This window comes from Corythoichthys intestinalis, chromosome 16 (genome assembly GCF_030265065.1).
Source record: "Corythoichthys intestinalis isolate RoL2023-P3 chromosome 16, ASM3026506v1, whole genome shotgun sequence".
NCBI classification, from domain to species: domain Eukaryota; kingdom Metazoa; phylum Chordata; class Actinopteri; order Syngnathiformes; family Syngnathidae; genus Corythoichthys; species Corythoichthys intestinalis.
In genome coordinates this window covers 24477271-24503747 of record NC_080410.1, presented here as the reverse complement: position 1 = coordinate 24503747, position 26477 = coordinate 24477271, and the positions used below count along the sequence as shown (strand labels likewise).

Genomic DNA, 26477 nt, shown 5'->3' with positions numbered 1-26477 from the left:
CAAAGAATGGTCTTGATTCAAGAACACATTTTAACGGTTGGGTTTCGGTCTTTTCCTGTCTGGTTTAGAACAAGGTTTGGTCTGGTCTTAGTTGTTGTCTTGACCGCAACATTACAGTCCAGTTGCATTCAATTCATCGCCCTGAGAAAGAAATGACCCAGATAACTCAGAACATACTACACAGTAGACTGAAGTTTCTTGTCTATTCTTTAAGGTTCCCTCATTTGCCCGGAGATCGAGTGTCCCCGAAGGCTTTGAGGACAACTCACCGGATGTAGAAGACAGCCCCAAGTCTGATTCCATCCCGGTCCAGCGTCCCCAGCCGAAGCAGTACCAGCTGAACAGCAAGAAGCACCATCAGTACCAGCCTAACAGCCAGGAGGTACCCGTTGAACAGCTTGCAAACAGCAAGAAGAAGTACATATACCAGCTTAACAGCAAGAAGCACCACCACTACGAGCCGGACCCAAACATGTATGATGTTCAGGCTTCAAGGCTTAAGAAGGTGGTCAAAGTTCAGGAGGCAGCCAGTAAACCTGCCAACCCTGGATGGAACCTACCTCTGGCACTGCAGCAGAAATGGGTTCGCGACAAAGAGACAGGCTGCTTGAGTAAAGTCAAAGAACTAGCAGTCGAGGTGAGAAAACCTGCTCCCAAAGACGCTGAAAGTGAACAAGCTCTTAAACCTAATCCTAAGGATGCAACGCTCCCAAGCTCTGTTAGCAGCAAAATGAAGATAATCAAGAACAAAAACAAGAATGGACGTATCGTTATTGTCATGAGCAAGTATATGGACGGTAATAAGGTTCACGGAGCCAAAGGCAAACATGGGGAATCTTCAAGCGCAGAGAAAACCCAAAGTGGCCAACCGGCGGAAAGCAATCCCGCGCACAGAACCAAATTAATGGAGAATGGTCTACCCAAAGAGATCTGCAGCAGCAGTGCCCTCCCCGCTGCAGAACACCCCCAAAAGTGCTCCCCAAAGGACAGACATTTCTTCAAGCCTTCACCGAGCACAGCAGAGGAATATAACACAGAAGTCGCCCGGGGTCAGGCCGACTTACCTGATGATCTACCGCTCCAGCTGACCGCCAGCTCGCCCCCAACGTCTTGGCCGGCTGACAGCAACATCCCGACGCCTACAATTATGCACCACATCCGGATTCCGTCATACTCCAGCAGCCGGAAGAGGAAACTCTCAGAGCCTGCGGATGAGCGTAGGGTTTCCAAAACTTTGTTGGCTTCCAGAAGCCTCAGCGTTTCCAGCACTGCGGTCGCTCCGCCTCAAGACAGACCAATGGACCTCCACTGCACTGGACACTTTGGTGTGTATGATGCAATAGACAGCAGTTGCCAGGAGGAGCCCATGGATTTGAGCTGCCCAAAGACAAAGAGGCAGGCAGAGCTGGAAACCACATCTGATACACGGCCTGAACTTCAACCCCAACCTGAACCTACTCCCCTACCTGAGCCTATTACCCAACCTGATCAGACTGAACCGCAACCTGAACCCCAACTTCAACCCCAACCAGTGGAAAACCATGTCCAAAATCCACCTGCAACAATCGAGAACCTGCAGAGGAAGACAAAAAAGATCTCTCCTTTTATGGGAAATATTATCATCACTGACGTCACCACAAACAGTCTCACTGTCACCTTCAAGGAGTACGTCTCTTTCTAAGGAAGCCGCTGACTGAAATTGTACATACTGTAAAAACATTAGAGATTTTGTAAATATGCAAAGTTATAATTTATAATTGAAATTTAATATGTTTCTTACAATGTTTTATACTGTAACTCTGAAACGTAGCCAAGCAAGTGCCCTCGAGGATTTGAGTGAATACACGAAACCAGATGTATTCTACTTAAAAAAGAAAACTGAACTGTCTATATGCTGTTGTTTCATACCTGAACCAAATTTCTAATCTCAGATGTATGAAGGTTTATACATATTTTGTATGGATACAATGGATTATTTGGGGGACGTGGTGCATGTTAAGGAGGAACTCGCTTGGTCGATTGGATCAAATTGAAAGCACTTATTGGTTTCCATTGATGGCGATAGAAGGCCAATCCAATTTAATTGGGAGGGTTGGCAGCAATCATTTTTCAATGGCAGCCAATCAGTTAAGTGTGTTGAAGTGATTAATTAATCATTTCTCAAGAAAGTGTGGTTATATGTGCATCTTTTATTACCCATTATTGTCGGGCACCCTTTAATCACCATCGTGGGATGTAAATTAGCGCTGCCACGATTTACTCATTAGCTGCCATTCACGGAACCAGATGTCCAAACCATTAAAATCAAAATTGATTCGACGTGTAGCATCGTCAATGGCACTTAAAGATGAGCATTCCCAGGCAGTCTTTCCAGTTTAAATGAATTGGACAACTGACAATGTCAATGACAGGCAATGAGTTAATGGACTTATCGACTATCAAATTAAACAACAACTATTTTGATAATCAATCGAGAAGTCCTTTGCCTAAAAACGGTGCCTCTAGAGACTAAATATTAGCCCTCGATGAAAGAGGATTGATTATCTTTGCAAAGAGCTCCTATTACTATGTGAAACAATTCAGTAATGTAGTTGCATAGTATTCATAATCCAACTATTCTCAGTTTTTGGTTACAATGAACATTTACAGCAAAACGGTTAAGCCTAGAATAATTTAACAACAAATAATATGATTTATATAAGCTGATTAGTCGACTAATCACAAAAATAATCAGTGATTAGTAGACAATCAAAATATTCGGTTGTGGCCGCCCTTATGTAAAGGTGCCTCGGAAATTGCCCCAAATAAAGTACTACTACATTGATGACATTCATCCATCCATCAAACATGTGATTCACAAACTATGAAAGACCTTATTAGCGTTGTTCATCTCAGTTCTTTGTTTAAGCTTCTGAATATTACATGTTCTGCAAAGGCATGTGATTGCTGTTTGTTAGGGGGTCGCTAATTACCCATAAAATGTGACTCATCTACGCTTTGGTATATAGATTCAAAACAATCGATAGTGCGCGCTGGCCGTTTTGTTGATGCTGCTTCAAATGCATATGTGTTGGATGTACAGTGGGATTCCCCTTCCATACGCACACTGAATGCAAAACCAGTAGATGAATGCTGAAATTGTATACGTGAATGAAACGGAAGAGATCATATTTATTCAATTCGTCACAGAGTTGCAAGCGAGCTTTTAACAAATGTTTTGTGTTTCTGTCAATTTTTTTCTTTGTTTTGCTTGAATTTGTTGATCCTTTGCACTTGGTTACAAGGATTGTCATGAAGTTGGCGTTGGGAGTCTGTTGGCTTACTGCTGTTGGCACAGTTTCACAATAAAGAAAGAAGTTCCTAGTAATGGTGGGCTCTTATTTATTTGAAGGTTTTCAAATATGACTTGTAAATATGAAAGGAGTGTTGGAAGCAGCACTGCCAAATTGGATTTTCCCCTTAACTCAAACTTTCACTGATGTTCGTATTTTTTGTATAAGTTTTTATACATGGTTGCAATTAAAAACACCCCCCTGAAAATGTGTGGTTCTTCAGCTATTAGACATCCAATCCATTTCGGCTGAGAGGGCTGACACTGGAACATGCCATTGCCAGCCCTCAGAGTTCAAATTTATTGTAGATTTATTTCCATCAGTGACACTTAATAAGCTAAATTTGATCAAATAGAAACTCAAAAACTTTACTTGAATATTAATGTTTCAATTGAATTATTGCACAAGCTAAAAATGTAAATCCTGTAGTTTTAAGAAAAAAAAATCTTTAAAATTAACTATTACATATCTAGCAGTATTACACCTTCCACACTTTAAATAAATCTTTTTTCTAAGTGTTTAACACTTTTAGATTTACTTCTGGCAGCTTCAAACTACAATCCTACACAAAGGTCACTTGCATTATAATTCACTGTATATCAACATTACAGCTGCTTAGAGTTGTGCTGTTGATGTCATTGTATCAACCTTTGATCAAACACTCACTAAAATATTTCAAATTATACTTTGTCTCCTGAAAATTATTGTCACACACTAAAAATGTTTATTCGGAATTTATTTCAGTAGAAGTACAAATCCAACTGGGTAGTTGACCTTGTAGCGCAGGCCTCTGACTGCCCAAATATGGTGGTTGCTCTATAAAGGGCAGCAAGCAGAAGAGGAAGGAGTGACAAAACAAGCCTTGACATTTCAAATATGTTTCCTCAGTCACGCCCGACGACTTGACATTACTCTAATTTTGTCACCATGACCCTGCAAATCTGCAAATACAGTATAGTTATAAAAAAAAAAAAAAAAAAAAGGGGTTGTGGAGTAAAAAAGGGGATTTTCCAAATAATCCAGACAGATCACATGATCCAGGTCACGCGTTCTTATCTTCTACTTTATTCTCTCGGTCATGTGACCATCCTCGTGCGTGTGCTTGTGTGCGTGTGGTGGTCAAACTGCAAAGGGACGACATATTTATAGAGCAAGTGTGAAGTTTCACATTCCGCTTTTGAATTGAGACCAACTTTCAACGCATTTTGGGCCTCATTTGAAAGCGCAGATACATGATGAGTCTCAAGCTGGGTATAGGCCAACGTCAAAATGTACGCACAAACAGAACATTTTCAATGTAAAACATTTTTTAAATCACGTTATAAATTCTTAGTCTTCATGTAATAATGAGAGACACGTTAACAAAGGCTATACAGGCTGGAAACTCCACATAAAATATTATAGCAAGACTATAGTAGATGTTCCTCACAAGATCAAAATTTCCCTTTTTTATGTGAGATATCCCGCAACGATACGCTGGCTTTCCTTTCATATAGAAAAAGCAAATGTCGCCTCATACAACCAGGCAGTATTGTTGCCCAGAAACCACGCAGCCAATGGCGCGCCATCTCTTTTTCATTTTTTTTTTTTTTTCTTTTTTTTTTTTGGGAGGGCTTCGTTGCTTCTTCAGACGCCACTGCGGCTCCTCGCAGGTCGCCAATTTCCTCTCATCCTCTTGCTCAGCATCCACGAAATTGTTCATAAATGGCAATGATGTGTACTTGTGATGCTTAGAAATTGAAATTACAACGAAAAAAAAAAACAGTAATGTGGTTATTATAGTTTACTTTTGATTTTTAAAAGGACATTTTATTGCCTCATTATGAAAAAAATAAAAGTCGACAGAACGATAATAAGGCCGTTGAGGGATGAAAATGAATGGACACGCTGCCCGCATGTTTTACATGAAAAAAGAGGAATCCAGAACTAGACTGAATTGACACGACACTTACAACACTTGCCCTTTAACATAAAAATGATTTTTAAGCATAATAGAAAACGTTTGACGTAATATATTTTGCCACTTCATCAAAATTATTTTTTAAGCATCATAGAAAACGTTTGACGTAATAACAAAATAAAAATACCTTATAATAAATGAGCATTCGTTTTAACTTCAGGCAGTTAAGTCGTAAATATCTTAAATTATTTTGAAGAAAAATACATTTGAAAGGAACTATTTTCAGTGGTAGAAATACTATTCTTAGAATATTTTACTATTATGAGTTAAAAGTACAAATCATATTTATGATATTAAGCGTCACGTTAAATCTCGTTTAGGGCTGCGAGAATATTACTGCTTTAATGCATTCGTGACAGCATACCAATATGTTGTAAAATACAAACTTATTTTAACTAGTTAACGAGACATTCAGTTAAAAACTATTTCTTAAATGATTAATTAATTTTTAGTGACCAGTTCATATGGAAAAGATATTATGTAATGCTTACATTTAATGTGAAATTAATTAAGGGGAGTTTATGACTGGTTTGTGCATTTTTAAAGGTGCGATATTATTTAACTGTAACTATCTGGATTTAAATTGCTTCTGAAATGTCGCAAGCTGATGAGCATTTAAGAGCTCGCATGCGCGCGGATAAAACATAATATTGTACATGAGTTTGATATTAACAAACAGATAAAATTCATTAAAAGGGCATTCTAATAAAATGTTTATTTAACATATTTTTGTTACGTTTTTTTCCTGTTAAACGCAACATTTGTGCAACTGATTGTCGCCATTTTACCAAACTTAATAACGGGACACATGCTGATAAGAAATTTTTTAAAAAATATATATTTTTTAAAAAATTATTTCTCATAAATTTATAATAAAATGTGTTTATACATACATAAAAGTACCCCATAGCCAAACCTGAAAAGCCATAAAATCGTGCCATAAAGGCACGCAAAGACAGTGCAGGATGTTTTTTTATTGTAAACGATCAATTATTCAGATCCAACTCTCAAACTGGCATTTTCCAATGAACGGGGAGTATATTTATGAGTGAATTAAAGATACATCTTTGGTATTCCTGCGTTCCAAATCGGGCCAGGTGGGACAGTCAGGCTCTCGGGTGCCACGAGCCAATGAGTCCGCCGCTCGCACACATTCCAGCGGGCTCCGCAGAAGCGGGCCTCCGCCCCCCGTCGCCTGTGGCAACAAGCCGGCCAATCGGGCTCCACCGAACACGCTGCCTGGCAACAGCACGTTACGTCACCACGTCAACCCCCCACCCCTCCACGCCAGATCGCGTATTATGGGATGTGCGGAATTAAACAGCCCGAGGAAGACGCGGGGTTTCGGCCGCGATTAAGAGCGCAGGGCAGGGGAAGCCATGGAGCTTTCTGCCGTCGGAGAAAGCGTCTTCGCGGCGGAGTCCATCATCAAGCGACGGATCAGACGGGTACGGTGTTGCTTCTCTTTCTTTTTCATATCTGGGCCCTCCGTACTTTTTTTTTTATACCGCCTGTTACGCAAGCCTGTATTTGTGAAACTACGACACGCACGAACGCGATGGAACCCTTAACCCGATCGTGTGAGCTTGCTTGTGTGTCGTTTGCAGGGTCGTTGGGAATATCTGGTGAAATGGAAGGGCTGGTCTCACAAGTGAGTACAGTACAGTACACAATTCTCTCCAAGGCAAGACGTAAGCTTAAGGGGTATGCAACGACGTCTAGTGGCTATAAGCAGGAATGCATAAACATAAATTCTAGGCTGACGAACACCATCAGAATGTATATATATATATATATATATATATATATATATATATATATATATATATATATATATATATATATATATATATATATATATATATTTTTTTTTTTTTTTTTTCTTTCTTTACTCCAATTCATTTGGACTGTTAAAATGGGTTTAACGTTTATCACTGCCAATGGCACTGAATGAGTTAATATATCATATTTGTTTCTGCTGAGATTGTGTTTCTTGTGTCAAACATGCCTGTCTTTGTTGCAGGTACAGCACATGGGAACCAGAAGAGAACATTTTGGATGAGCGCCTCCTGGCAGCATTTGAAGAGAGGTGAGCCCAAACCTGCATTAAAGGATCTTACCTTTAAAACAAAAAATGGAGATCAGACTTTGGGTTTCCAAAACAGTAAGAAATAAAAGTGCTACACGGACAGAAACAGCAACGCAGCTAAGTATTAAAAACTAAATATGATATTACACATAAACCTGACCTCTCATAAATCTTTTTTTTACTATGGAGTACAGCAGAGATCTTTGCTCAAGCTACTTTTATTTATATCCCGCTGCAAACATATTTCAAAAAGCCGGAATTCAGCAAAACAGTCTTCCTCAAATATTCTTACAAAATACTATAGGTATAAATTGTTCTTACACTTTCTAACATGTTTACAAATTAAAGCATGTTTTTATTTTGTAAATGTGAATCTGAGATGCGGACAGACCCCGACAGACAGGCAAGAAACGCATCAGCAGATAGCCTCATACCCCAACGAACAGGCTCACAGACCCCGAAAGACAGACCGACCTACTGTACAGAATGACCTGGAGCAATGCCGCAAATAATTATTTCTATGTACTGTTTTTTTTGTTTTTTTATTTCATTCAAAAGGGAACGCGAGAGAGAGCTTTTCGGGCCCAAAAAGCGAGGACCCAAACCTGAGACGTTTCTCTTGAAGGTTGGTAAATTCGACCATGAACACACAATGTGTGATCAAACCAAACTAACTAAAAATGGCTGCCATTGGCGGTGATAGACGTCCATTCCATTTGGACCACTGCCTGTTCAAATGAATTGAACATCAATCGCCATCTATGGCACCGAAATATATAAGCCACTGCCAAACCATCCTAATTCTTTATCATTCTTACACAGGCCAAGGCCAGAGAGAAAACATATGAATTTCGACAAGAACCAGTCCAGGTTTCCTATCCAGTCCCAGAGCCCGTCGCGACTCCAAGGGCCCGGGAGGGTCTGCGTGCTGTGGTGCCCACTATCTTTCCTCCAAGCGCCGTCAACAGAGGGGAGAGCGTTGCTGGCCAAGCGCTAGAACTGGAACGGAGGTCCCGACCCATGGCGAGTTCTTATCAAGAACCGGGTCCCAAAAAGAGAGGACGAAAACCAAAATTGCGTCCGCATTACAACCGGGTTGAGGAGGAAGATGCGGAACCGGCCCCCAAAATGTCCAGACGCTTAACTCACGACAGGGCAACTTCTGACCTGATCCAGTTAACCAAAAGGTTCCAGGAGGAGACCACCATTACACCCAAGTCCGAAAGCGACCGAAGAAGCAGAACTCACTACCTAGCCGTTCTGAAGCACCACGACAAGCGGATTGAGCTGCCGATAGCCACAGGAGAAGACCTCGGGGTGGTGTGTCCCCCCACGCCTCCCGGCTCCTCGTGGACCCCACATTTCAGCAACATGGACACGGTGACGGTAACTGACGTCACCATGAACCTTCTCACCGTCACAGTCAGAGAAAACTACACCGACAAAGGCTTCTTTAGAGGAAAAAGATGAGTGGGGGGCATGGACGAGCTGCGTCAGGAAAGATCCAGCATTCGCTCGTGTTGCTGATTTTCAAAGTGGAATGATCATTTGAAATGCGAGGCTTTTCAGTTCTGGAATAAGTCAAAACTCGCATCTCAAGGTGCCACTGAGCCTTAAAGGGGAAAAGTGTAGTTTGGATTGAAATCACGCAGGTCCTAGAACTTTTTTGGCACGTGCTGTTGTCGCGTGGATCTCTTTGTTAGGCACACATGCGCGACGCCACAACTGGGATGACATTGTCATCATTCTACTATATCCTTTTGCCAATATAGTTCATATGCTAATGAGGTAATCAATCTGTTAAAACTCAACATACTGGACGCTCCAAGGGGTGCAAAAAGTTGGTCAAAGATTTGTAATTGTCTTTAAAAGACACCAGATGGCGCCAAAGCTGTATTTTTGTATTCTCCGTGGCTTTGGCCTGAGCACTAGCTTCCCTCCTTTCAGATTCTCCAATTTTATTTTTTTTTTTGCCCACCTTGTCCATGATCATAGACTTCACTATCGTTGGGGGCCGACCCAAACAGAGCTGAGTTGACTTTTACTGTGATAAACTCAAACACACACTGCGTTCAAACGCCGGATTTAGCTGGAAATTGGACGAATGTTTTACTGTGTACAAGCAGGCAGGATTGTCTCAAGAGTGATTTGGTCGAGGATTCAAGGTAATTATTATATAAAAGAGCCCCATGCATGCACTTAACTTAAAAAGCTCTTTACTTTGTGACAGCCGCCAACACATTGGATAACACAATAGCGTAATTTTGGGTCAAAATATTTACGTAAAATGAATGATAACTACCCGTTTTTTTGCTTTTTAACCAAGAATCTAGACCAGTGGTTCTTAACCTTGCTAAAGGTCCCGAACCCAACAAGTTTTACATGTGGATTCACTGAACCCTTCGGAATTTGATAATAAAGCAATTTTTTTCACATTCAAAACCAATATATCTAAGATCGCAAGCTAATAATTTAGCAAACTCCTGTTCAAAATTCTTCTCATTTTGACAGCATATTTTATAAACATGTCACAATTTGAGATCACGCTGCCCATAGGTCTACTGTATTCCCTCATACCAAGTGTGAGTCAACCTTCCACTGAGCAAACCAGTTCCTCCTCCTATCAGATCGAGGACTAGCAGTTAAAGTTAATGGATTAAGCCTGTAAATTGGGAGCAAAAAAAAACTGGTCAAAAAAGCCACTTTGCCTAGATTTAATCAGCATACGAAAATAGGGCTCTACTTTTCTATACCTTTGCCAAACCCCTTAGACTTACTCACCGAACCCCTGGGGTTCGATGGAACCGAGGTTAAGAACCACTGATCTAGACTGTTCTATGTTCATATCTATAGAAATCACGTTGATGTACGCATTTCTTTGCAAGAATTTTCAACTTAAAAAGGTCTTTGTTTTGTGATGGCCACAAAGTTGTATCCATAAACAGTAGCATAAATTTATATTCAAATGATCAGGTAATTTTTGGCCAACTGCTTATTTTTGGGCAAAAAAGTAGTAATTTAGACATTTCTGCCTCCATACAAAAAGAAATCGCCTTCTCCGGGTTATATTTTATGTAACATTTCAATCTAACAACGGCAAGGGCCAGATAGCTGGCAACACGTGCCTCGGAATTCAACCTAAATAACTTGGGATTGTATAAAGAAAAATGCAAATTTTGCTTTTGTTGAGTAAAATTAAGATAAGTCTGCATGCTTTCCTCAAGTATTAAGTTGCTGATGTGAAAAGTGAGTGATTTATTAGCTGTTGAAAACTTACACTAAATAAAAAAAGATTAAGTTGCTATTTTGGGCAAACACTTATATGATATGTTAAATATTGCTATTGATCCTGAAAATATAGGTAATCATCTCTGCATTGTGTGATTTCGTGCATCTAGCATAAAATTTGAAATATTTTATAGCCATTTTAAGTTTTGTTATACATGTATAAAAAATAGTTAATCGGTATTTTATTTGGGAACGACTTTGAATTTTTTGGTGTCGCTGCTCATGGAGATTCATATATGCCTATGGGAGGTGCCTGTTTTTGTTTTAGGTCTCTTGCGGCTTTGGTTTTGAAAATATTTAAATTTTAAGTTTTTGAAACTAGGCCTCCTACAGATCGGCCCGTGTCCCGTCAACTGATAGTGAAGTCTATGCCATGATATTGTATTGAGCAGGTGCACATAATGTTGTGGCCAATTGGCAAAGCTACTAACGATGAAGCTACTGTCATTATGCTAATATATATATATTTTTATAAAGAGTTCTCGCCCATCAGTATTTAATTTTTAACTAATTCACTGCCACTGACGGTGATTGACATCCTGTCCAATTTCACCTGGAGACTCGCTGCCAGCCTTTCCAGTTCAAATGGATTGGACGTCTATTTTCGTCAATGGTGCTTTGTAAGTTAAAAGCGAATTCCTGAAAGATTGTTTTAGCTGCTGCTGTGACGTCAATACGACTTAAGCCACTTAATGTTTTTTAGTTGGACTTGAATTTGGTAGCCTCACTGTGTGTGTTTCAAGCATTTCACGTGTCACATAATTAAAAATAATTTACGTTTGTCAGCAGAAATAATCAAGGCAACCTTGAGCTAAACTATGGTTGGCTTTTTAGGTTCCTTTAAAAATTCAAAAAATATCCTTTTCTATTTATTCCCGTGCGTGCAGAGCTGCAGTATTCATGTTTAAAATGAGGTTTTGTTGAAGTGTTTGGAATAAAACTCTAAACGTGCACATGAAAAGATGCTTTCCTGTGTTATATTCGCGTACACAAGCAAAATCCACCATTACAACCGCCACCCCATCATTTCTACGCAAGAAAATAATAATAATGTCCTTAAAAGCATGCCCTAGTTAAAAAAAAAAAATATGGGAGGCTGAGGGTGAATCCAAATATATTTTTTTGCCTTTTGTTCATCACATGATTTCAAATGAAACGAATTTATGTTCTAAAAAAGACAAAACTAACAGTATGTTCTATGAATGCATTAAAGTTAATTCATTTTCCTTATTTTGTAAATAATAGAATCGTATGTTAATGTAACACATCTAAACGATATGCAACTGGTAAATAATTGGATAGATGATTAAACTTTCTAAATGTTTTTATTAAAACGCCGTCCAAATAAATCTGCCGTCTGTAGCCGTCAGTGGCACTGAAACGTGATCTTCACTGGCAGCCAGCCAAGTTCAAATGCCAGTAAATGACTAAATAAATATTGTAAAGTTATACACTTTTTAAAAAAATATTATTATTCATTCAAACAATCACACACATAAACATAATAAAAAATACAAAACTGTGCAATCCACAAAAAAAAACACGTAAAGGTATAAACTTACTGGACATATTTGCAGGTGCTCCCGTCATCGCCTCCATTTTGTGTGTTTGCACGTGAAGCTGATGTTTTGTCATCTGGCCACTAGATGAAGCTGCAAACACAAGCCTGCATTGGTTTTCTCCAAGTGGTTCTGCATTAAACATGCATGCTAAATAAATGGAACATTCCAAATTATCGAAATAACTGGCGACCACACCACCTTCTCCTGCAAGAGCAAACACAAATGAGAATAAACGGTTAAGATAATTAATGGATTGTAACTAAAAGTAGTCATGACTTTCTATTTAAATTATATTTTCAATATCATTCTTTTCCCAGACAATGAAACCTCAAACCCTGGAATTATTATTTTAAATCATGACACATTATTGCAATGATTCTCTTGTTCATTGAAATCCAAACAACAGATTTTGTGAATAGAATTTAGCCTTTACATCTTATTGCTGTGCCGATGGATGATCAGCCCTGGGGAGGAGTGTAGAGCTGCAAAGGGTGGTGCATGGAGCAAGTTGAAAATTGAGTCAGTCAGTGAAGGCAGGAAGAAGAAGTTGGTCAACATAGTACCGCTATTGTCCGATGATGATTCTACATGTGGTGATGTTCTTGCTCTGCCTGTCCCAAAAGGCCTTGGCGGAGGTCTCATCTACAGGTGAGGATATGCAGTGACACTGCACTTTTTATAATGAAAAGATCAAATTTAGTGCAAGTTTTCATCTGTGAACATATTATGAATTGATACAGGTGTCATATTAAGCGAACCATTCCTGTATTAAGAAGTAAACACACTATCAGGGCACTTAGACTTCCATTCTCTGTGTCAAACAGCTGAACAGGACAGGTTTAAGAAAAGAAAAAAAGAAGAAAGAAAAAAAAGGAAGTAAACACACTATATAAAACACTTTTAATGCTTTTGTTATGTTGCCGTTGAATGTCAAATTACATGAAATAGAAGTAAAACTCATCCATTTCAAGCTGCCTGACACTGAAATCTTCCTTTACTAATCAAAAAATGTTTCAAGAATCAATCTCCCAAGTTATTCACAGTAATATTAAGAAGTAGAAATAATACAAAAACAACACTAACCTTGACTTTGCTGCATGGGTTTGTGCATTCTACTGCTATTTTAAAATGATGCTCAATGCTGAAGTTCAACTTTTAGTGCAAAACTTAACATTCCAGCAGCATGCAAGCCACCAAACTGCCTGGTTTAAAATTAGATTTGGACTCATGTTATTCACTTTTTTGGACAGAGGACACATGTAGTTAAGGCGATTGCAAGCAAAATAACACAAAGGCATCCAACAAAAAAGAAACACTTGAGATGTCATTTCTAAAGTGTCTATTTCTTTAACTCTTATCTGGTCTGTCTTTTACAATTGCTAACAAATTGGATTACTTGAGAGTCCTCTCTGTAGATGCAAGCCAAAATGAACAAAAGTGAACTGTTCCTCCTCTAATGACTGATTAGCCTCCAAGAGACATTTTCGTCTACGAAAACATTGAAGCTGATCCAGACGGAATACTTTAGTTGGACTTCATCTTATGTAAAAGTTCATGTTGACTTCACGCGGCATGCAATTGAGCCTGAAATTTACCATAACATTTCACTACTAACAGATTAACTTCCAAACTGGATTACAATTAAATTTCCCATTGGGAATAATGCAAAGAGTTACAGTGCAGTGGTTCTTTTGTTTAATCTTTAGTTTGACAACAGGAGCCCCAATAGAGCTTCAAGTTACAAACTGTTGGTACGCATACACAAAAACCAGCTTGTACTGACAGGAATGTGTTCCTAATACAAAAATAAATAAAAATAAAAATCAACTAATATTACTGCGGCTCCTAATGCATCGAGCATTGTCTATTTTATCATCAAATCTACAGTATGCTTACTTGTACCATTGCTCTTTGCATTATACTGGCTCCTGGTGGTCAATACATGCAGCTAACAAAAGATGCATCGAGTCGCATGAAATTCTGAAACTATTATTCGGCTACTGCTAAAATGCAAAAATACTGTGGACACAAGTTTTCTCATTTAAAAACATGTTGCATTTTTTTCCTATGTTGAACAAATTATTGAAACTTATATTAATTTAGGAAAAGATCGTCTGGATACAGTATGGGTGTTATATATGAGTTACGTGAAGGGTCACATTGAAGAAATTAAACTCATACAATGTCAGGTTACTACTATATCCGCACTAGATGATAAAGGACAGTACTATTATTGGAAGTGCATTTGGCTCAGCATGCCATACTATGATTCATTTTTTGTTATCAGAATTCTGACATCACACCCTCTCTATGAGATTTAGTTTCATTGGGGCCTGAGGAGTGATGTTTAGAGTTCTGAAATCAGAACATTGCTGAACTTCATCCCGTAACAGAGCTGCTCCCTTTAGGCCATGTTATGAATTCTTATGGCATTGAAAGTTCATACTCAAGCCAAAATCCATAGACAAGATATTTTATCAATGTTCTGAAACAGGCACAAAGTGGAAGCTCCGGTGCCAAACAACTGGGAGTCTTTGCTGAAGACATTTTCCCCCCAGTTCAGCTCTGCAAATATCTACAGCAGAACTGATCAATTGCCTTTCAATTCATTTACATGGGGAAATAGGTTGTTTTGTTGTAGGAGCAGTGGCGTCGTTAGGCCTACTTGACAGGGGCTTCAGCCCCCCTAAAATACTCTCAAGCCTCCCTTAATAATTTGATGTCGTTTTATAAAAATAAATTTAAAAAAGAACCTTTTTAAAAAAATGTTGACATAATCACTATGAAGTTGCCAGAATATTGGTTTAAATCAATAATCATAACCTATTATGAACTTAAATGATATATATGACATAATTCTGTCAGTTTTCCCTCACTCTAACTGCATTTTTTCCCCCAGTAGTGAGTAATCTAATTAATTACTTTTCCAATCTTTGCAACGCCGTTGCCATTACTGTTACTGCGGATGTGAAGGGGCACATTTCTACAATTTGGTTGCATGAAACGCGAAGAAAGAGTGGTGACGGCGTTGCAGACGTGATCTAGCTTCGAGCTTTAGCATAGCATTAGCATTCTCGTTAGCATTAGCGTGGCACGCGCCATCTTAAATTCTGGGCAACTTTCTTTTTTTACATGCAGTTCATTGTGTCCGAGTAAGTACAATTAATTGAAAATAATGAGCCGTTTTCCAGCTGAGAGTGCATTATCATCACGAAGTTAGCATTTCCTTTTAGATGCTACAATATAATATTGACTATAGATATTACACCAAAAAGTCACTTGCCCTAACCTTTTCTTGAATATCCATCCATGTTAAAAAAATAGATAAAATAAAAAAACGAGCAAAGACAAGAAAGGCAGGAGATTCCGAGACTCAACTGCATATTGAAAAATATATCGATATATATAGTAGGTGTGAGACGATATACAGAAGTCACGGTTCAGTACATACCTCGGTACAGGGTTCACGGTTCGGTGTGGGTTCAGTACAACAGGAAAAACAAGGTTTTGTTTCTTGAAAGTTAAAGTTTGTACTGTTACACTCCTTAATAGGTGATTTTTTTTTTTTTTTTTTAAAGTAAAAAGTGTGACCTGTTTTTTTTGGGGGGGGGGGGGTATATACATCAATTCAATCAGTTGATAGAAAACTTTGATGTGAAAGATGTTATAGAATGTAATATATATATAATGATAAGAATCTTTATTACCCGTTTGTGAAGTTTTGTGCTTGTACGCTACGTTCTCTTACATCCTGTGCATGTGCTTGGGGCTAAGCCCCCCTTGTTCTGAAAACCTAGTGACGTCCCTGGATAGGGGCATGGTAAGGGAATAAATTAACCCATACCTTAAGGCACCGTAGTTGTGAGATGCAATTTTATCCGTATACAGCTAAGACTGTACAACAAAGTACTATAACCAAAATGTCATAAAATTTGATTTTCCTCAGGGTACAGGTCACCTCTGTGGTATCTACATTTGGTGCAAATGTTCTCTGCGCGTCAGCAGGAGGAAACCAAGTTCTAAATTTACTTTAAGCGCATTACATAGTTTTACTATTTTTTCATTTTAAACACTTGAGGTTAAGGATCATGTGGCGTTAGCATCATTTTAAACGATAGCACAGATGTTCAGGATGAACAACCGACTTCTGGCACTTCTTTTTGGAGAAGCCACTATCCGACCACATCATCCCAACAAGGCCCTCCCACTAGAGAGAGAGTACATGCCTGGCCTGAGCCCAGGCTCAACAAGGATGGCCGGAGCAAAAATCACCCTGTTTATTTCAGGCATCAAGTGGCGATAATGCCAGCAAGGCCTAAAGGGCTAACCTACAAGTTATCAGAATTTAAAGGTTTTGTGGATGTTTAACTTTTCAATTAAAATTGGTTACAGTACAACAAAGTTGAAATAGCAAAACACGACTTCTAATCTGCTTAATTTAATATCAGAAGGTCTTCGTGTGTATAATGCATTTTATTGAACCGTTTTTGTCATGACAAATATTCTCAACTGCTCCTGATGTTTGCATTACAGTAAATGTACTGTATAGTATTGATGATACTTAATCAAATGACTAAAACTGTGCACCACACCCAGTTTTTTTATGCATCTGCACACACTTACCTCATACAGTAGATGCCATAACGAGGTGGATCCATGCTTAGCAGCTACACATTTATTGTGAATTACGAGCTGGAAACTATACACCAGTCCAGGGGTATTCAACTCCGGTCCTCGAGAGACCAAATCCAGCTTGTTTTCCTCCTCCAGCAGAACCAAAAAATCCGGATCGCTATGTGGCTCCTGCAGAGCTTGCCGATGAGCAGATCATTAGATTCATGTGTGTTAAAGGAGGGAGACATGGACAACAAGCTGGGCAGGGGCTTTCGAGGACCAGAGTTCGTTACCGCTGCTATACAATGACAGTTCTGCTGCTAAAATCAACCCATTAGGGCAGTGGTCTCCATACTATTTCACATAGGGCCGCAGTGGGTGCAGGATTTCACCTCCAACAAAACAAGACCACACCTTTTCACAAATCTGGTGTTTATAAGTGTAATCAGTTGATTGCAGTCAGGTGCTGCTTATTTCAGTAAAAACCACATTGGTTAAAAGGGCTGTGCTTGATCGGTATGAACAAAAACCAGGACCCACAGCAGCCCTCGAGGACCAGTTTGGAGACCCCTGCATTAGGGAATTGATCACATTTTAATATAAATGGGTAACAGTCTATCCTACTCAATAGGAATGCACACAAACTATAATTTTGGGCTCTAGTGTGTTCATTTCCTGTTTTCTTATGTGCAAATGGTACTTTTGGAGGAAGGAAAATATGCAAGAATTGCAATAAGTGCAAAACCACTAGACATTCTCTTAAGTAAATAATTGGTTTCAGGATCATTAAGCAAGAATCATTCTGTTGTGGGATACTAATTTAATTCTGAAATTGCCATTTTAATTTGTTGTTTTATGGTCATATATTACTTTTTAAAAACATTCTTGTGGGGGACACGCTCGAGATTGTGACATAAAAAGTAACAAAAAACATCATTCGACTGACAAGTTCCAATAACGCGATTTCTTTTTCCTTTTATCCTTCCATGAACCATTGTAACAACACATTTCAAGATGGCCGTCGTCGGCAATGTGCTTAAAAAACAAACAAAAAAAAAAAAACAAAAAAAAAACAAAAAAAAAAAAAAGATTTTGGCCACTGCCGAAATTCAAATAAATTGCCTTATTCAAGGAAAAAATATGTTGACTAATTGTGAAACCCAAAAGCTGGTGAGTGTAATTTGAAACAAAGCGTTAAAATGGTGGAGAATGGCAAAATATGCCACATTAACAATACAATGCTAGCCTCCAGGAGCTAACAACAACAAGCTACAGAAGTTGGCCAGGCACCTACCCCGCATGCTTTTGTTGCAAAGTTTATACGTATAAATGTTTGAGCTTAGGCTCCAGACCGGACCATTGAAGGGTTCGGCTGTCTCGCCCCCGCTCAGTTTAATCTGTTCAGTCGCCAACACTTATCCCCGGCATAAAACCACCCCAGCAGCAGAGACGAACTCTTCGCGGCAGCCTGGCTGACCACGGCATGCATTCGGGGTGCTTTCCCTCCGGGACCTGAACGTGGCGGAGGTGCGTATCTCCGGACTTTTTTCATCTTCTAATTTTGGCTTTCAATCATTTCCTGGGCAGCCTCCCATAGTTCGCTGAAAGCCAGAGAACGAAAACAGAAAACGTTTAGTACAGGAGGCACGACATATTTAGGGTTAGTTTACACACTCCGCAAATACGATAGTGCTCGGAGCAAGTATTTATAGGGATGCGTGTTTGTGACGTCATCCGCATTCACCCGGAAGTGGTTGGAAATTGAGATTACTTTCAGCAGTGTTTATTTTTTTGTTTCGAATGTACTTTGCGTGGTGTATTTTTACCCCCTGGCATATTTGTGTTAGTTTTGTTTATTTTTGTTGTTGTTATTGTTTGTGTTGATTGTTCATTTTGGTTTTTAAAAAAAAGTAAATCGAGATTACTCTATAAAAAACTCGAACATATTTTTATTATTAATCTACTGATTTTGTAATCAAAATTCTACCTCCGCAAATACAAATTTAGCAAGCTGTTACCATCTTTTTCTCACTTTTATAATGAAACTGTATGTTACATAAAAATGTTTTTAAAAAAATCAAATCAAATATGAAAGCAGAAAAAACATTAATATTTGTGAGGAGTTAAAAATTTTTTGTGTATAATTGCTTGCAGTATTATTCATTGTTTTGTTTTGTTTTTTCTTCTCTGATGTGCCATGTTTGGACTGTTTATACCCCCTGGCATGTTTGTGTTTGTTTTATTTTGTTTTTTGGTTTCTATTGTTGATTGTTCTTCTGTATTTCATGTTGTTGTTAATATATATATTTTAATAAATAAATAAATAAATTGAGATTACTATTGACAACATCTGCATAAAACTCGTTACAATGCAAAGCAGATCAGTCTGTTGGAAATTGGATTTTTGAAGTTTAAAAAATAACTGAAATAATAAATATATATAAAGAATAATAAATAATACTACAATAAAAAACAACCGAACTATATATATATACATCCATACTGTATATATGTACTGTATATATATATATATATATATTTTTTTTTTTTTTTTTTTTTTTAATTATTATTATAAATCAGCCCATTTAAGGGCCTGCACATCATTTAATTTGACTCAAACAAGTTGCGTTTTTTGTTTGTTTGTTTGTTTGTTTTTTGTTTGTTTTGTTTGTTTTTTATTTCATTGGCAAACTTGAGGTAATTGTAATTTTAAAAATCCATTTTTAATCTATTTTATTATCTGTGACAAGTATCAATAGTTATTCTTAACACAGTGGGTTCATTGACGGATATAGACATCCAATCTATTTGAACTGGAAGGGCTGGTGAATGAACGAATATTCATCCGCTGCGAGCCCTCCCTGTTCAAATGGATTGTACGTCTACCAGTGACAAAGTAATTTAAATTCACAACAGAAGGATGAAAAGAGCCACATGTTTGGACGGCTATCATCGTCAATGAGACTGAGTTAACAAAATGAACAATTGGTACTTTTTCCCAGTTGACTTCTAATTTTAAAACGGTTTAGCATTAATCATTGTTGTAATTTGTAGGACATGATGATATCACAAAATCATACCTTACTTTCCCGCAACTTATATATATATATATATATTTTTTTAATAACAATTATGTAACTATATAAACCTATTAAACTTATGTCTTAGGGTGGAATTATGTAACATCATATATATACTTGTATGTCTACACCATCACATTGTTGCATCTTATTTTATACATTTAACAAAGTTGTTTGCTATGAAACATGTTAAAGGAATTTCATTTATGTAATGATTTTTATTGTGTTTTTTTAATTGAAAATGAGTCACAATTATAAGGTTGTACGGACTCTACTGTATTGTCTAGATTTGTTTTTTTTTTTTTTTTTTGGGGGGGGGGGTATGTTAGTATTTAGTCTACTTCTGAGGTCATGCAAAGCTCAAAATGTTTGTAGGTTCTCGCCCCAGCATGTGGTTTCCACACTGTATTCGTGCTAAAATTAATCTCCTGCATCATCTAGAAACTAACCATTAGTGTGTGAGACGTACTTCTGGACTGCGGCATGCTTCAAATACAGCCATAAAATGTCTGTTTGCTGCCATTAGTAACAGGATTGTCTGCAGGATTTCTTTGTGTATATAGTACAACTAAAATAACCTACTTAATGTATGCTTTGGACAGAGGATGGCTACAATGTGATCTCAGAGGAACATACCAGGACACGCAGAGGACTATCCATAGACACCCTGACAAAGAACATTACTACTGTGGTGGTGAGTGTAAAAAAAAATAAAACACAAAAATGTAAAAATGTACTGATATTTAGAATGTGATACTAGCCATCTATTCACTTGGCATTGCATCAATAACAGATTCTGAAGTATCAACACAATTTGTTTGAATTAGAGTTAAATACAGTCTAATATTGAAAGGCACATTGTCCTGCAGTAGATCACAATTTCATGCCAGGTTTTTGTTTTGTTAGGAGGACAAAAGCAAGTATTACATCTGGCGTTGCTTGGGTCCCGAGGATCCGAGAGCACATGAGCTGTGGGTGGATATGAGTGATCTCGGGAACGGCCAGGTCCGAGTGCATGGCATTTTGTCCAATTCCTACCAGCAGGCTGCTGTGAGTCTCACACTTAAAAACACCATATTCTAAAGAAGTGATTCTCAAAGTGTCGTACAACTTATGAAGTTTGCAAGTGCACTAAAAATTGTTAGACACAGTAGACTTATGTTTTGCCCCGAATGCTGAGCAATCAGTGAATTTAAAAAATGGATCAATTATGGTGATGAAATATACATTCTATACATCTAAAATTGGTTTACTGACACATTTTTTTGTGTTCCATCTACTCTATTATTTGGATAATTTTTTTTTTTACATCCACGCAGAATAATGAGTTTTGCTTACAAGAATGTCCTTCTTGCTGCATAACACAAATCATTTTCGTTGTTGTTGCTTTTTTATACAGACATTACACAACGGTTTAGCTCCAGAGACCATAACTCGAGAGTCACTTTTTTGTGAGCACACTATTTGTCTTCCATACTGTTTGAAAATATGATCCCCTCTGATTGAAAAAGCTATTTTTCTTGTATTTTCACCAGTGCAGCCATTAGAGAGACACAAAACAGTTTCACAAGAAAAGCAGGCCAAAGAATTCCGCGTGGATCATGAAGTCATACTGTCAGGGGAGTGAAAGTGTTGATTCATGATGAACATGTAGCAATTGATAGTGCAAGATTCTTTTTGTTAAGAGAGTGATAGGCAAACATTTGGCCTCGAGGGCGACATTTTTAAAATGGACAGATAGGCCAGGTCACTCTGAGACAAAATATGTTAAAATAATTTCCTTTAATGACAGCATAATTATAATTCAAACATCAGATGTACATATAAAATGAATTAAATCAATTACACATTTATTTGAAGAAAACAAAACAAATTGCAAATCAATACATTCAAAATGTGTGGAAGAAAATTATTGCCTTTTTTTTTTATAACTCATGATTAAGTTAAATGTAACTCACTCGCGATTATTTAATGAAATAGAATCAAAGTAATTTGCCTTAACATAAGAAAGAGATGTTCTTGTTTTTTTTTTTTTTTTTTGTAACGTTGACTACCTTCTAAACTGTTGCAACGTGAATTGAGTGGAATTCTATTCCACCATCCAGATCCTGAATAGTGCATAAAAATCTTAAAAGCCTTTTTTTAGTGACTTTCAGTCATATTTTTTCCCCTCCGCTGTCATAAAAATGAAGCTTTTTTCACTTCTCGCCCACTAACTGCGAGACCTAATCCCAAACGGTTTAGTCCTGTCATTGCTTCCATTATTTCTAATCAATGCAAAAATTGCATCAGACTTGGGATGAAACATTTTGCGATGACATGTATCTCACAAATGTTTTGTGTAATGCTGCTAAAAGGGGTGAAGTTGGGAATGTAGTCTAAAAAACTAATTTTCCTCAAAGATTAACAATGAATAAGTTTCTCATGATGCAATCACAGTCAAATAAGGTTTAAATGTAAAAATGATCATAAATGTTAAACCTGTATTGATATTTCTAACTGTGATCCTTTCAGTGTTGTACAAGTATACTTGCAGTTAAAAAAATATTGAGGATTTTGCCTTCTTTTTTTTCTGAATTTTTTCTGAAAAGATTACCCTTGTTGATTTTAGTTTGTGTGGGGGTACAAACACAGTAGGATTGCTCAGGTGAATGTTTTGGAAGCATCTGATAACCTGGCCTTTGCTGATTCTTTTCAGAAGAGAGTAAAAATTCACAGGTTTTTTTTTTCAATGTTTTGTCACAAATTAGGTACTTTTAAAATTATTTCTTTCAGTGGATGTCATTAGATTTAAGCAATTGTGTGTGATTATTATATTCAAAGTATGTTTCTGTTGCAGAAAGTGGCCCTATCATTCAACTTCCCCTTTTATGGACATTACCTAAGGCAGGTTACCATTGCCACGGGGGGTAGGTTGACCATTTTAGAGGTGTTCAAACCATTTGCCAAAAGTTGTCAAAAATGGTAACAACAACTTCCTGTGTTGTTTCATTTTTACATTCTTAAGATCAAATGTGTCCTAAAAATACAAATCTGAATACATAGTCTGAATCCAACCTCTACTGAAATGACGAACTACTTTTTTAGGTTTTATCTTCACCAGCGATCTCATCCACCGCTTGCTGACTTCCACACAGTACATCGCCCCACTAATGGCTAATTTTGACCCAAGCCACTCCAAAGAGTCTTCAGTGCAGTTCATGGATAACGGTATACATTTGACTACATTTCACTGTACCTGGCAAAGATTTAAGACAGCCAATGCCGGTTTCATCTTTGAGTGTGTGTGTGCGTGTGTTTTTATTATTTCTTACTAAAAGATTAAGCAATATCTAACTTAATATGACCGCCCAGTTTCATCCTAAAACTTTAAAGGATTTAAAACACCTGAAATAGCTGCTTCAAATTATATACTTACTGTATGGGCTACATCCTGTTCTTTATCGGCATGTGTTCTTAAAGCTTTTTTGTGTGCCCTCACTGTCATGATGGACAAATCCACCCAATTTCGTGTCGATGGGTGAAACTTTGGTTAGGGGCTCATTTTTTCCAACTTTCCAGAGACTGGTTTAGGTTTTTTGGGACGATGGGCTTACTATTGTCCTTGATTCCTTCAGGCGAGGTGTTTGTGGTCCAGTGGGAGCGGGTCCGACTATTCGGCAATGAGTCAGCAGGGACCTTTACCTTCCAGGCTGCACTTTACAAGACAGGAACCATCACTTTCAGTTACAAAGACGTAAGAAGGAAGAGTCATTGCAGGATATTGAGGACTTAGGCATTGACATTTATTTTTAAACAAGTGAATGTTTTTATATTTTGTGCATGGAATTTTTTTAATTTTCTTGGGTAGTACGGAAATATTTTCAATTTCTGAAAAGATCTCTTTGAGTTTTGACGAGTTCTTCTCATACTAATGAGCGTATTGTCCAGGTCCCACTCTATCCCGGTGACATTGGCTCAGCTCAACACCCCGTGAAAGTTGGCCTCTCGGATGCCTTTGCAGCCACTTCATTTTCCCATTCAGGTTTGCATAGGTCTCATCTTTTATCAGAAATAATTCCAATTTTGAGAGCCATTTGTGAAACAAAATATTATGTTATTATGTTGCCTTAAATTTTTTAAATGAATTATGGCATTCTAAATATTGCCATATTCCATATATTTCAGCCATATTGGCAACAATGGTGATGTCTTTCTTACTCACAGGTATCAAGAGGCACACATTATATGAATACCACCGGATTGAAATTGACTTTGTTGATATCAAAAGCTCCTCGGCGGTGGAGTTCACACCATTGCCTAGTAAGACACATTTGGTCGGTTGATCAGTCAGTTTTGATTTATTCAAGTTCCGTCATCAGGTATATATATATTTCGTAAATAGAATCAGAATTTATATATTGTCATTGAGCAAGAAGCACAACAAGACTGAAATTTAAAAAAAAATCAGATCTCAATGACATTACTTGCAGAAGAACCATACAGGTCGCTAAACACTAAAAAAAAATCTACTTGTGTGAATTTTGACCTTGACTTCTATTTCTTAGCCTGCCTGCAACATGACAGTTGCGAGAGCTGCATCTCGTCCAATCAGACTTCCGACTGCAGTTGGTGTAACGTACTCCAGAGGTGAGCTGATCAGCTTGCTGTACAATATACTCACTCATGTATTACAGTTGTGATTGTCACATGACATCTGTCTTTTAGGTGTTCGGATGGCATGGATCGACACAGGCAGGAATGGTTGGACTTTGGCTGTGCAGGAGAGGTAATGAATGTTCTTTTTGTTTTCTTTTTTTATATAGCCATCCAAAAGCTCTTTACTGTTTTTCCCCATTCATCTTAAAGTATTGATTAATTCTTTGTTAATTTCTAACAACTCCCTGATCTTAATTCTTGAAAATCTTTTTCTAAAAAACTGAGAAAAAACTATTTGCTGTATTTAGATTGCCATACTTTACAAAAAAATTAAAACAACATAATAACACAATCATATTTTGTTTAACAAATGGCTCTCAATATTGGCATTATTTCTGATAAACTTCTTCCTCTGGGTGAATTTAATAGCTGTTGTGTGCGTATTAACAGAACAAAGGGACAAATTGTGATGACTACCGTGAGGATGACAGTCCTTTCACAACGGAAATGTATAATGTGACTTCATCTGTGTCACAAAATGACTGCAATGGTGACGGTGAGGACAATCGATTATTCATTGGGAACAAAGTTGTTCAAAGTAGTAAAGTACCTGGCCATCCATTATGTCTGAATTTCTGCAACCATGTCAATCTTTATTTATTTGTTTTCTAAAATGTGTATGTGGAAAAGCAAACCTCAGTTTTACCTCATCTAAAAGAACTGTCTTGCATTCAGATGCAGAGCAGAACATTCCTAGAAGTAATGTTAATCGGACTAACACGGCAGTCTTGGCGGGTGTCACGTCTGCTCTGGTCTTAGTCCTGGCTCTGTTTCTTGTGGCTCTGTACATCAACTGCCACCACACTTCCGCATCACCGCTTTACTTCATCCAGGTGAGCATGTCACACCTGTCACACCTCTACTGCCATTTTGTTTCATCCTCGCATATTTTGTCATCATAGCGACACAAGAGCTACTGGCCCTCCTTAAAGTTCCACAAGCAACAGCAACAGCAGCAGTCTGGCTACACAGAATTTGGAGAACAGCAGGGGGAGCAGCGTGGTTGAGGCCGGACCATGAAGGAAATACAAGTATGAACATGGACTTATCCTCCCAGCCAACCCCATGCAGCAGCAGGCAAATTACAAAACAAGCACGGGTTGGGAGTTCCCCAAGGTTCACTTCCAGGGTTGCAATAATTTTTACAGTTGATTAACAGAAGTTTGGATTTGGTACAGGCCTTGGATTAAAGGTGATAGGTGATAGAAATTGCTGATATTTTGTGTAAACATTTATTCTTTTTATGCAGGGATTATGATTTATTTAACCCTTACGGGGCACTCATTTTATACATTATAATGTCATTTAGTTTATATTGACATTGTATTAATTTATACAGTTTTTTATAATTAAAAAAAATAAAAATAATATACAAATACAATAATGATCAATAATTAGAAAAATAATATAATAGTATATGCTAATATTTAAGTTTTTTTTAACATAAAAAGTCACTTGCCCTATAAGAGGTTAAAGGTCTTAAGTGTCAAAAAAAAATTTTTTTTTAATTATCAATTACAAAAAAAGTTGGTCTAAAAAGTGTTGAAGGTCTTGCGTGTCAAATTTTGAAAAGCTGTCCAGCGTAGTGACCAATGTTGCTGAAAGGTTTAAGAACAAATTACAAACTACAAGCAACTACATAGGAATAAAGCTGGTGAGCCACACAACGAAGCTATTGGAAAGAGTATTTGAAGCTAGACTGAGGGCAGAGGTGAATGTTTGTGAAACAACAAATAAATACAATTTTAACAAAATTATGTTCATGTATAAAATCTGATTTTTTTTTCTTTTTAGGAAAGCGCAACATCAGTGATTTGTCTTTATGGAAAATAAAGGATGCACACAATGGTCACA

The 26477-nt window shown here is 37.7% G+C and overlaps 3 protein-coding genes and 1 long non-coding RNA gene across 8 annotated transcripts in view; 3 read left to right on the top strand and 1 right to left on the bottom strand.

Annotated features, from left to right (window-relative positions):
* cbx4 (chromobox homolog 4 (Pc class homolog, Drosophila)) overlaps nt 1–3554 on the top strand; it is a 9072-nt gene extending 5518 nt beyond the window's left edge. Inside the window, exon 5 of the mRNA XM_057817042.1 lies at nt 215–3554. Within this exon, the coding sequence (XP_057673025.1) occupies nt 215–1681 (1467 nt within the window). The 3' untranslated portion in view covers nt 1682–3554. The remainder of the gene's footprint in view (nt 1–214) is intronic.
* LOC130904341 (uncharacterized) overlaps nt 1–18119 on the bottom strand; it is a 21059-nt gene extending 2940 nt beyond the window's left edge. The window contains exons 1-5 of one of the 3 annotated variants that reach the window (XR_009060835.1): nt 16855–18119; nt 12795–12903; nt 12665–12713; nt 12232–12360; nt 7301–7412 (exon numbers count right to left, since the gene is read on the bottom strand). This is a non-coding gene — a long non-coding RNA (uncharacterized LOC130904341). Of the gene's footprint in view, nt 1–7300; nt 7413–12231; nt 12361–12664; nt 12714–12794; nt 12904–16854 lie in introns of those variants that run through there. The other 2 variants (XR_009060834.1, XR_009060836.1) reach the window with 2 other exon arrangements.
* On the top strand, nt 6584–11643 carry cbx8a (chromobox homolog 8a (Pc class homolog, Drosophila)). Its single transcript, XM_057817046.1, has 5 exons — nt 6584–6740; nt 6900–6943; nt 7316–7381; nt 7940–8006; nt 8204–11643. Exons 1-5 carry the CDS (start codon nt 6672–6674, stop codon nt 8849–8851), a joined length of 894 nt encoding a protein of 297 aa, XP_057673029.1. The 5' UTR covers nt 6584–6671; the 3' UTR covers nt 8852–11643.
* On the top strand, nt 12243–26477 carry LOC130904339 (plexin domain-containing protein 1-like). Of its 3 annotated transcripts, XM_057817044.1 has the most exons (14): nt 12243–12879; nt 20528–20619; nt 20832–20975; nt 22765–22834; nt 23013–23135; nt 23543–23661; nt 23856–23949; nt 24132–24227; nt 24473–24554; nt 24633–24693; nt 25014–25119; nt 25299–25456; nt 25526–25654; nt 26418–26477. In XM_057817044.1, exons 1-13 carry the CDS (start codon nt 12807–12809, stop codon nt 25628–25630), a joined length of 1323 nt encoding a protein of 440 aa, XP_057673027.1. In that variant the 5' UTR covers nt 12243–12806; the 3' UTR covers nt 25631–25654; nt 26418–26477. The 3 variants fall into 3 exon arrangements, with proteins under 3 accessions (XP_057673027.1, XP_057673026.1, XP_057673028.1); XM_057817043.1 differs by lacking the exon at nt 26418–26477 and having other exon boundaries at nt 25526–26394; XM_057817045.1 differs by lacking the exons at nt 12243–12879; nt 26418–26477 and adding an exon at nt 15956–18372 and having other exon boundaries at nt 25526–26394.

What these genes read in the sequence shown, in the direction of transcription:
- cbx8a (XM_057817046.1), top strand. Translation starts at nt 6,672, where the DNA reads ATGGAGCTTTCTGCCGTCGGAGAAAGCGTCTTCGCGGCGGAGTCCATC. An exon ending in TGGAAGGGCTGGTCTCACAA is followed by an intron (nt 6,944 to 7,315) that starts GTGAGTACAGTA and finishes TCTTTGTTGCAG; the next exon opens with GTACAGCACATGGGAACCAG. An exon ending in CTGGCAGCATTTGAAGAGAG is followed by an intron (nt 7,382 to 7,939) that starts GTGAGCCCAAAC and finishes TTCATTCAAAAG; the next exon opens with GGAACGCGAGAGAGAGCTTT.
- LOC130904339 (XM_057817044.1), top strand. Translation starts at nt 12,807, where the DNA reads ATGATGATTCTACATGTGGTGATGTTCTTGCTCTGCCTGTCCCAAAAG. An exon ending in AGAACATTACTACTGTGGTG is followed by an intron (nt 20,620 to 20,831) that starts GTGAGTGTAAAA and finishes TTGTTTTGTTAG; the next exon opens with GAGGACAAAAGCAAGTATTA. An exon ending in GGAGTTCACACCATTGCCTA is followed by an intron (nt 24,228 to 24,472) that starts GTAAGACACATT and finishes TCTATTTCTTAG; the next exon opens with CCTGCCTGCAACATGACAGT.